The sequence below is a fragment of the Mus pahari genome, chromosome 8, assembly GCF_900095145.1.
Source record: "Mus pahari chromosome 8, PAHARI_EIJ_v1.1, whole genome shotgun sequence".
NCBI lineage: Eukaryota > Metazoa > Chordata > Mammalia > Rodentia > Muridae > Mus > Mus pahari.
Genome location: NC_034597.1, coordinates 12,446,372 through 12,457,062, shown reverse-complemented (window position 1 = coordinate 12,457,062; position 10,691 = coordinate 12,446,372). Strand labels below are relative to the sequence as shown.

At 46.7% G+C, this 10,691-nt stretch overlaps 1 protein-coding gene across 1 annotated transcript; it reads right to left on the bottom strand.

Moving 5' to 3' along the window:
* Positions 1 to 1,117: 1,117 nt before the first annotated feature.
* Positions 1,118 to 8,055, bottom strand: Plau (plasminogen activator, urokinase). Its single transcript, XM_021203757.2, has 11 exons — positions 7,956 to 8,055; positions 7,570 to 7,656; positions 7,062 to 7,092; positions 6,808 to 6,915; positions 6,027 to 6,201; positions 5,523 to 5,614; positions 5,156 to 5,378; positions 4,787 to 4,935; positions 4,053 to 4,193; positions 3,607 to 3,755; positions 1,118 to 2,208 (listed from the first exon to the last, which is right to left on the bottom strand). Exons 2-11 carry the CDS (start codon positions 7,624 to 7,626, stop codon positions 2,032 to 2,034), a joined length of 1,302 nt encoding a protein of 433 aa, XP_021059416.1. The 5' UTR covers positions 7,627 to 7,656; positions 7,956 to 8,055; the 3' UTR covers positions 1,118 to 2,031.
* Positions 8,056 to 10,691: the final 2,636 nt, after the last annotated feature.

Below are 10,691 nucleotides of genomic sequence, written 5' to 3'. Positions count from 1 at the left end.
TGTCACATATGTAGGGTGGTGTTGGGGATCAGCGGTTTTCTCTACTGCAAATGTTCTTGACTGAGGTCAGCCCAAGGATCTGTGGGGAGAAGAGCAAAGAGAATGTGGTGCAGCTAAGCCTCAAGAGGCTCACTATGAGTGGGGCTTAGTATAACAGGTCTCAGACCTGGATCTCAGGAGACTGAAGCAGAAGAACCACAAATGTAAAGTCTGCCTGGGCTACAGAGTGAGTTGAAGGGCTGCCTTGTAATTTAATAAGACCTTATCTCAAAATTAACAAATAAAAGAAAAAGGTGAATGTAGCCTAAAATATAGGATTCTGTTCTCAGTACCAAAATTAATCAAAAACAAAACAAAAACAAAAACAAAACAACCCTCTGTATATAGATATAAAAGAAACACACTGCCTTAAATTTCTGGTCTCAGGAGGCAGGGATAGCCTGGTCTACATATATAGTGAGCCACCATCTCGAAAATAAATAAATAAATAAATAAATAAATAAATAAATAAATAAATAATAAAAGGGTTACTTGGCCTAATAGCACCAGGCTAAGGAAGCAACTGTGAGCTGCAGCTCAACCCGAACACTGCTTACCAAGCCGTAGGTCTGCGACCTGTTTTGTAACTTAGGTGCATGGGTGCTAGTGCCTACAGAGGCCAGAAGAATTACAAGTAGTTTCAGCAGGGGACCAAGGCTCCAGGCCTCTTCAGGAGCAGCAAACACAAGTACTTCATTGCCTGACCCTGTCATCGACAGCACAGGCGCTGCTGCTTTGTTTGAATCAGATTGTTTTTCTTTTCTTTCTTTGTGTGTGTGTTTTTTTTTAAAACAATGTCTTGCTATGTAGCCTAGCTGGCCTTGAAATCACCACGTAGTCCAGGCTGACCTTGAATTTGCACCAATCTTCATTTAGCCTTTAGGTGGACTAGAACTACTGTGCCTGGCTTGGATCAGCAGCCTCATCCACGCATTCTCGTCCAAAAACAGCCCAAGCAAACCCCAAATGAAACTAAGATGCCCGTGGCCCTCATTATTTTCTTCCTTTTAATGTCCCACTCTTCCTTCTCACAAAAGAACCATAGAGAAACCAGAATCTTCAGAAAAATCACATTTATTAATCACCTTTACTCAGAATTATAAAAATAGATATAAATAAAAATAGCAGAACATAATTATTAAATATTAAGTATGTAGGAGTGGTCCTTACCCCACCCAGTGAGGATTGGATGAACTAGGCTAATTAGTAAAAAAAAAAAAAAGAAAGAAAGAAAGAAAGAAAGATAACTGGCCAAGAAGTGGACATCTATGTAAAAAGTGAAACAGACATTTAGTGCTAGTCACGGGTCATGCCCGGGAATGATACATTCACGTGGAGCATCACATGGAAGACCAAATGGCCCCGCATCACAGTCTGGAGTTAGGGAAATACCTAGACTTGAAGTTAGATACAGAAATATACCAGCTTTTGCTCAGGCTTATACTCACAGCCTGTGCACAGTGAACAAACATACACACATATATAATATTTCCTGATCTGTTCATGGGATGCTAGAGCTGTTCCCTCAAGCCATTAGTGTCTCTACTCCTCAAACTACTGTTCTCATATTGGACAAGCACCCTCAAATACCTCAGCTGTTGCACTTCCTAATTGGGAAATCATTTATTTCCCAACAGCAGATCTCATGAATGACCCATTAGGGGAACCAACTCTCCTCCTACACTTGCCCAGGAGATGTTTTTTTAAACTGCAGATGGCTTTAGTCCATAAAAAGGCAACTCCTGGTCTATACCATCCTGAGTCAGGACCAACTTTCCATCCTGGTCAGGAGGGTCTGGATGGCCAGCACCCAGGCCGGTGTCTGATGGTAATGCTATTAGTGCTCACCCTGGTGGGCAGCACAAGCAAAGGATTAATGCAAAGCCTGTCTTTTCAGCTTCTTCCCTCCATTCGCTGACCCAGCTGCAGAGAGGACGGTCAGTGTGGGAACAAGTGGCTCATCTGTTTCTTCCCTCAGCTACCCGAGGGCCATCAGAAACCCAGGCTTCTCTCTCCTCCAATGTGGGATTGAATCCAGCTCAGGAAGCGTGAGACCCTCGTGTAGACACCGGGCTTGTTTTTCTTTGAACATTCTTCGCCCCAGCTCACAATCCCACTCAGGGTTGGGCGGCCATCGATGTTACAGATAAGCGGTCCTCCAGAATCGCCCTGGGAAGCCAAAGATAGAGGTGAGGCCCTGGAAGATGAGGGAAGGGCCACTACCCAGGCATGTCTGAGAGAACAGGGAGAGAGGCTCCCAGAGTCAGAGACATTCGCAACTCCCCATTTTCTACTGAATCAAGAGTAAAAAGTCTTAAGCTTTCCTCTCCCACTCTCCAACACTTTCCCAGACCCTGCTGTCCCTTGCCTTGGAACACAGCATGCTCAGTCTTGGTTGTGACACATGCTTCCTTTTTACCTTCCATCTCTTTATTTACCAATTCACATTCTCTTAAGGCTTCTCCTCCCTTTCCTACCTGATCTTTGGTAATTCACTGGGATCCCGAACAATGAATTATAGAATTATGTTGATTTCATTTGTCTTAGCCAAAGGCCCAGACGTGATATGAATAGTATCTATATTTTGTTGTTGGTGGTGGTGGTTGGTTGGTTGTGTTTTTTGAGACTGGGACAGAGTCTCAGAAGCCCATGTATTTCAGGCTGGCTTTGAACTCACTCTGTAGCTGAAGAACTTGAAAACAGATCCTGACCCCCTCAAGGGCGATACTGCAGGTGTGGGTCATTACATAAAGTGTTGAGGATTGGATTCAGGGCTTCATTCATGCTGGATAAGTCCTCTACCAACTAAGCCATGTCCCAGACTCTTAGGTTTTTGGGTTTTTTGTTTGTTTGTTTGTTTTTGGTTTTTTGTTTTGGTTTGGTTTTTGTTTGTTTGTTTGTTTGAGGCAGGGTTTCTCTGTATAGCCCTGGCTATCCTGGAACTCACTCTGTAGACCAGGCTGGCCTCGAACTCAGAAATCCGCCTGCCTCTGCCTCCTGAGTGCTGGGTTTAAAGGCGTGCGCCACCGTGCTCTCTTAGTTTTTCTTATGATCTCCAGTCGCTGAGTTGAGTCTTGAACTCAGGACTTTGAGCATAGTAAGCAAGCACTATACCACTGAGCTAGGCCCCCATCCCTTTGTTACTGCTGTCTTGGTTTTTACGGTTTGTGCTTTCCTTGTTTTATTTGATTTTGTTTCATTTGAGAAAGGATCTTGCTATGTGGCACAGGCCTTGAATTCTCACTATGTAGTTTGGGCTGGCTTTAAACTCACGATCATCCTGTCTCAGCTTCCAAAGTGCTAGGAGTGCTAAGGTTATAGGTGTGCTCTACCATGTCTGACTTTTTTTTTTTTTAAACAGCCTTGGTCCCTTTTAGTCTAAAGCGCATCTAGCACAGGGACTCATGCCAAATGTTTGAACCTATAAGAATTGGCACAAGCTCCTAAAGACCTAAGTCCTTGATTCTTAGATTGTTGGCTGGAAAGAGACTCCCCAGGGCTGTTAGATCAAATCCAAGAGCTCTGGGGAGTTGGGGGGTAATAAAGGGGGGTGCTTGGGAGTCTTACCTTGCAGGCGTCTGTTTTCCACTCTGGGTCCGCAGCACACAGCATTTTAGTATTAATTTCAGAGCCGTAGTAGTGGGGTTGCGAACACTCTTCATGAGAAATAAGCTTTACAACCGACATTTTCAGGTTCGTTGGATAGAGATAGTCACCTAGATGGAAGAAACAGATGCTTGCATTAAGATGTGTCTATAAATGAGAATCTCTGCAACGGTGAAGATAAAAAACATATCCCAGCTATGAAAAGCTCTTGTTCTTTTTCTCCAATCTGAGTCTTTTACTTCACTCACAGTTGTTCACACCCTGTTTGACTTGGTGGCCCATCTCCCCCTACTCTATCCCTGGCCCTCCATAATGCTCCCAGTCCTGGTTCCACAGACAGTCTGCTCTTTGCTCTGGACCATAACACTCCCCTCAGACTCTCTCAGTCAGCTTCAGCTGTCACTTACTGAAAGACTCTTGTCCAAAGCCAGTGATCTCACAGTCGGAACCAAACGGAGCATCAGCAAACCTTGGGGGCAGGCAGATGGTCTGTATGGACCTGGATGGCTGTGCACATTGGCCCGTGCTGGTACGTATCTTCAGCAAGGCTGGGTGGGGAAGGGAAAGATCAAAGGGGAAAGGTTGTCTCCGTGTCAGATGGTCATCATCTCTCCCCTGCCAATGCTGAGCATTGATCTACACTCGTGACATGGGAGTCACAGAGATACAAACGGCCTGCTGGCATCCTGTCACCCTGAAGCCTCCCCTGACACATTCTCCAAATGCTTTATTTCATCAAGATGACAGATGTTCAGGCAACAGAATCCACCATATACAGCTGAACAGGTTGTTTCCTGCCGAGGGAGCCGAGCTGAAATCCAGCCAAGGCTTTGCGTTATACATTCTATATTCTGGTATACAGAGAAGAAGCATCCATCCTACTTTGTACAAACAGGGCATTCTCAGCCTGAGCCGTATGCCTGTGAGATTCTTTCCACTTAGTAGAATCTATCTGTTTGGGAAATTTAAGGTGTCCACAGAGGATCTCCACACCCCTCAGCTTCTCATGTTTCTCATTCTGAACTCTTCCTCATCCATTTCATCATATAAATCCAGGACTTCAAGGTCCCCCAACATTTCCCACCCCTATGTTAGCCTTTTTCTGGCCATCGCCTTTCTGGTAACTAAGCTTTCTGCTCACCAATATCATTATGGTAGGCCAGGCTGGATTCACTGTAGTCTTCGTGCAAGATGAGCTGCTCCACCTCAAACTTCATCTCTCCGGGATTATAGGTGCTCTGCTTCGACTGACCCAGGTAGACAACGTAGTTTTCCTTCTTTGGGAAATTACTGTGAGAAATGAGACATGTCAGTCTGGTCTCACAAAGTCCTGTGACTCTCTCCACTCCACCCCAGAGGCCTCAAAGTATTACTTGTACCCAAGACCACAAGCTGCATGGTTAGAGGGTTAGCCGGAGGATGACATTGTAACCTTCCATAGGGAAAGGGAAAGGACATTCTTGGGCTTGGGTGGAAGAGTCAGAGAGAAGGGACAAAGGGATGGACGTACATGAAGCAGTGCGCGGCACTGGCCACCCAGCAAGGACTGATGAGACTCCCACCACATTTAAAGAAGGGGGGACTTCCTCCCTTGTTCTTCTTGTAGATGGTGGCAAGCCAGGGCTGGTTCTCCACCTCCGTGAATTCTCCCCCAACAATCTTAAAGCGGGGCCTTAGAGCCTTCTGGCCACATTGGAAGCCTTGTTGGTCTACAGACGAAGTAGGCTTTTTACCTAGAAAAGAAAGAGATACACGTCTGGGGGAGACCGCAGTGACGAAGAGTCTCTGAGGCAAACCTCGCCTCTCATCCCTCCTGTAGTGACAACACAAGTTTGTCTCTTTCTACCCCGTTGTCATAAGCCGTCAGCGATACTCACTAAGAGAGCAGTCATGCACCATGCATTCTTGGACAAACTGCTTTAGGCCAATCTGCACATAGCACCAGGGTCGCTTCCGGTTGTCAGGGTTTCTGGTAACACAAAGAGACAGGGGATGTCATGCCAACCCCGAATGTCTTCTCTGTACCCTCCCTTCCAGCAAAGGCTCAACCAGAGACCTGGATTCTTGTGCCAGCATTCCCATCCCAGGTACACCGGGGTGGTAACAGAGGTTTCTAAGAGGTCACGATGGAGGAAGGGGTGTTGTTGCTTTCAATGTGTATAAGTGTTTTCCTATATTCGTGCCAGTGCATGCCTGCCCAATGAGGCCAGAAGAGGGCATCGGATCCTCTAGAACTGGCGTTAAAGACTGTCGTGAGCTGCCCTGTAGATGCTGGGAATCAAACCTAGGTGTTCTGGAAAAGCAGTCTGTGCTCTTAACTGCCGAGCCACCTCCCTATCCGCCCACCCCCCAAGGACTCTTGGTACTCAGTCACCACCTACCTGCAGTAATTGTGTTTCCCCAGGCCTAGGCTAATAGCATCAGGTCTGTGGGCATTGTAGGTTTTCTGAAGGACAGCAGGCGCATTCCAGGCCAGGCAGGGCCGACCTTTGGTATCACTGTTGGCCTTTCCTCGGTAAGATTGACCATTTCCATGATAGCAGGTTTTTGATGTATCTAGAAGTGATTTGAGGAGTACAGAGTATTAGAAAAGGGGGGCGGTTTGGACAGGCGTTTCAGAGGTGACACGGTTTCAGTCCTGTCAGGTGATATTAGGGAGATTCACCCTTTTTTTCACACTTGTATAGTCACTGCTTCATGAGAGTCGTGTGTGTGTGTGTGTGTGTGTGTGTGTGTATGTGTGTGTGTGTGTGACTCCCAACTTCTGCTGCCTGTTTTGTTTGTTTGTTTGTTTGTTTATTTTATGTGTCTGAGTGGTTTTCCTACATGTATATCTGTACACCATGTACGTCACTTGGGCTGGAAGAGGCCAGGAGAGGGCATCAGATCCCCTGGGACTGGGGGTACAGATGGCTGTAACCCACCTCTGTGGGTGCTGAAACTCAAACTATAGGCTGTCTAGAGGAGCAGCCAGTGTTCTTAATCACTAAGCTCTCTCTCTAGCTGCGCCTTTTTGAGACAAGGACTTGCTATGTAGCCCGGGCTTTAGTCTCCTCTCACAGACCCACACCTCCAAGCAGGTTCTGCGTCCCACCCATCTGTCCCTGTTCTAAGACCTCTGGTCCTCCCCCACTTCTGAATTCCAAGTCCAAATCCCCATACCTATCTCACAGTGCTCCCCTTGGAATTTCTTTGGGCAGCTGCATCGGCGAATGCTGGAGAAGTACTTGTAGGACACGCATACACCTCCGTTCTGACAGCCACAGTTTGCTAGCAAATGCAAAGGAGGGGTAAGCGAGGATCAAGGGGGGGGGGCGGGGAGCCAGCCTTTCAGCAGGGACAGGGAGGGTATGTCTCCTAAGGTTTTTCCAGGGTGTCCGTGCAGTCAACTATTGTGCAAGGAAGCAGATACTCACATTCATCAGGAGTTCCAAGTACACTGCCACCCTGCAAGAGATGAAGGTGGGGGTCACCAGAGGTGACATGCTCTAGGGAATTCATGTTCAGGATAAACAGGTCCCGACCTCAAAATCTATTCTCCCTTCCAGAGATATTCATTCATTCATATTCTCTCTCTCTCTCTCTCTCTCATTCTCCCACCCCACCCCACCCCACCCCTGTCCGTCTCTCCCCTTTCTGTTTATTACTAGCCAGCACCCAGACATGAACTGACTCAAACAAACTTCACACAAACCAGGTGCCCTTGGGCTAAGGCACTCCCTGTGGCTTCTTCCTCCCTTGCCAGATAGCGCAAACCTCTTTGGGTGCCCAAGCCCTCCGCTGACACATTGTCCTATTTCCTGGGAAAGCCTGGACCTGCCTTTGATGCCTAAGCTCCCCGTGCAGCCCCCCTTTTCCCCTGATACTGCTTAAGGGGTCCTGCAAGCCCCTTCCTGATGCTGCCAAAGCAGCGGGACCACTCACTTCAGAGTTTTTCACCACCAAGGCGCAGAGGAACAGGCTCGCCAGATAGACTTTCATGGTTGTGCCGCTGGGCTCTAGACAGCAGTTCTGCAAAGGAAGGGGAAGTCAGCTTGAAGGTGGCAGAGTTACTACAGACCAAGGGAAGACACTCCAGGTGCCCTGCGGGGCAAGCCATCAGTAACCAAGCTCCCCACGCCGGGCAGTCTCTTCCCTCTGAGGCTCTGAACCCGCACAACAGCATGGAACCTCTCTGTAGTAGAGGGGCGCGAACGGTTGGAGTGGTGACCTTGCCCACAGTTCCGCCAGCCAACGTAGGGGGAAGGGAGGCATGCGGGAGCCCTGGCTGCCTCATCCCGCCAGGCTTGCTTCAGAGCAACAGCACTCACCGGTGACTGCAGCGGAAGGGCGCCGGCAGACACGCAAGGACTGGGTGGATGACAGAGTGCTCTAGGGCTACAGGCTCTGCTCTGTGCTGCTCGCCTTTTATTAAGGCCCGCCAGAGCCCTGGCCCCGCCCAGGTTTGCTGGAGGGTGGCGCTCGCTCGCTCGCTCTCATTTCTTTTCCTTTTCCTGCATCCCACCGCAACTGGACCGCTCTTGCTTCCCAACTTTGACGAAGTCACGGGATTTCCAGCTGAGCAAACTAACGCAGTCTGGATCGAGGGATTCGGCGGCTTGTTCATTCTTTCCTTCTTTCATTCACCTAGTGCGGCCCCAGTGTAGCGTGGTGAGGGCGCTCCAGCCATTGGCTCGCTGATCTCAAGCCTCTTCCTTAGTGGTTTAATAAGTTCTTCTCCAACCTGTCCCCCTACCTGCCAATGACACTGATTCAGACGTCTGATAGAGGGGTATAAGTCGCAGTTCCTTTACGACAAAAAATACCTACTAACAAAAGTTCCCACATGTCAAATGCTGGTTTCCCCAAATGCCACTAATGCAAGCAATGAACCAGAAGACAAGAGTGAAGTTTGTCATCAGGGAGTGTAATAGTGTCATCAGAAGGTGAAAGGCAAGATCAGATTTTATTCAGATTTGCTGCTTGGTTTAAAGCCAATCCTTGAAAGAATGTTTTATCTTATGAAAGACTGTTTGAAAGACTGGTTATCATGTAGAAGAATGAGAGTTGATCCATTCTTATCTCCTTGTACAAAGCTCAAGTCTAAGTGGATCAAAGACCTCCACATAAAACCAGAGACACTGAAATTGATAGAGGAGAAAGTGGGGGAAAAGCCTCAAAGATATGGGCACAGGGAAAAAAAATTCTAAACAGAACAGCAATGGCTTGTGCTGTAAAATCAAGAATTGACAAATGGGACCTCATAAAATTGCAAAGCTTCTGTAAGGCAAAAGACACTGTCAGCAAGACAAAAAGGCCACCAACAGATTGGGAAAGGATTTTTACCAATCCTAAATCTGATAGAGGACTAATATCCAATATATACAAAGAGCTCAGGAAGCTGGACTCCAGAAATTCAAATAACCCCATTAAAAAATTGGGTACAGAGCTAAACAAAGAATTCTCAACTGAGGAATACCGAATGGATGAGAAACACCTGAAAAAAGTTCAACATCCTTAGTCATCAGGGAAATGCAAATCAAAACAACCCTGAGATTCTATCTCACTCCAGTCAGAATGGCTAAGATTAACATTTCAGGTGACAGCAGATGCTGGCGAGGTTGTGGAGAAAGAGGAACACTCCTCCATTGCTGATGGGATTGCAAGCTTTCACAACCACTCTGGAAATCAGTCTGGCGGTTCCTCAGAAAATTCGACTAGTACTACCGGAGGATCCAGCAATACCTCTTCTGGGCATATACTGGTAATAAGAACACATGCTCCACTATGTTCATAGCAGCCTTATTTATAATAGCCAGAAGCTGGAAAGAACCCAGATGTCCCTCAATAGAGGAATGGATACAGAAACTGTGGTACATTTACACAATAGAGTACTACTCAGCTATTAAAAACAATGAATTTATGAAATTCTTGGGCAAATGGATGTATCTGGAGGATATCATCCTTAGTGAGGTAACCCAATCACAAAAGAAGTCACTAGATATGCACTCACTGATAAGTGGATATTAGCCCAGAAACTTAGAATACCCAAGATACATTTTGCAAAACACAAGAAAACCAAGAAGGAAGACCATCGTGTGGATACTTCATTCCTCCTTAGAATAAGGAACAAAATACCCATGAAAGGATATAGGTACAGAGACAAAATTTAGAGCTAAGATGAAAGGATGGACTGTCAGAGACTACCCCATCGGGGATCCATCCCATCATCAGTCACCAAACCCAGATACTAATGCACATGCCAGCAAGATTCTGCTGAAGGGACCCTGATATACTGTCCTCTTGTGAGGCTATGCCAGTGCCTGGCAAACACCGAAGTGGATGCTCACAGTCAGCTATTGGATGGAACACAGGGCCCCCAATGGAGGAGCTAGAGAAAGCACCCAAGGAGCTGAAGGTGGAACAACAATATGAACTAACCAGTACCCCGTGAGCTCGTGTCTCTAGCTGCATATGTAGCAGAAGATGGCCTAATCAGCCATCATTGGGAAGAGAGGCCCCTTGGTCTTGCAAACTTTATATGACTCAGCACAGGGGAATGCCAGGGCCAAGAAGTGGGAGTGGGTGGGTAGGGGAGCAGGGGTGGGGGGAGCGTATAGGGAACTTTTGGGATAGCATTTGAAATGTAAATAAAGAAAATATCTAATAAAAAATAAAATAAAATAAAATGTATGGCAAGGGCCAGACATAATGGCCCACATCTTTTATCCAAACACTAGGGAGGAAGAGGCAGGTGGATCTCTGTGAGTTCAAGCCCAGCCTAATTTACATAGTGAAATCCTCAAAAATAATTATGATTTAAAAAAAAAACAACAATGGTTACTATATGTTAGGATTGTGGGAGCAAAGTCTTGGGTTACCAGCTGCTATGGAAGTGTCAATGGGTCTTTTGAAAAATGCCTATAATGAACAATCCATTTATTTGTCTGGAAAAGAAATACAACCAATACAGAGGATCATAGAACAAGACTGAGTGCATACCTCACTGGTATTGTGGTTGTACATGGATACAAATAAGCAATGGGGGGGAGTGGTTTTTTTTTTTA

What these genes read in the sequence shown, in the direction of transcription:
- Plau (XM_021203757.2), bottom strand. Translation starts at nt 7,626, where the DNA reads ATGAAAGTCTATCTGGCGAGCCTGTTCCTCTGCGCCTTGGTGGTGAAA. An exon ending in GGTGCATGACTGCTCTCTTA is followed by an intron (nt 5,379 to 5,522) that starts GTGAGTATCGCT and finishes TTTCTTTTCTAG; the next exon opens with GTAAAAAGCCTACTTCGTCT. An exon ending in AGTGCCGCGCACTGCTTCAT is followed by an intron (nt 4,936 to 5,155) that starts GTACGTCCATCC and finishes CATTTCTCACAG; the next exon opens with TAATTTCCCAAAGAAGGAAA.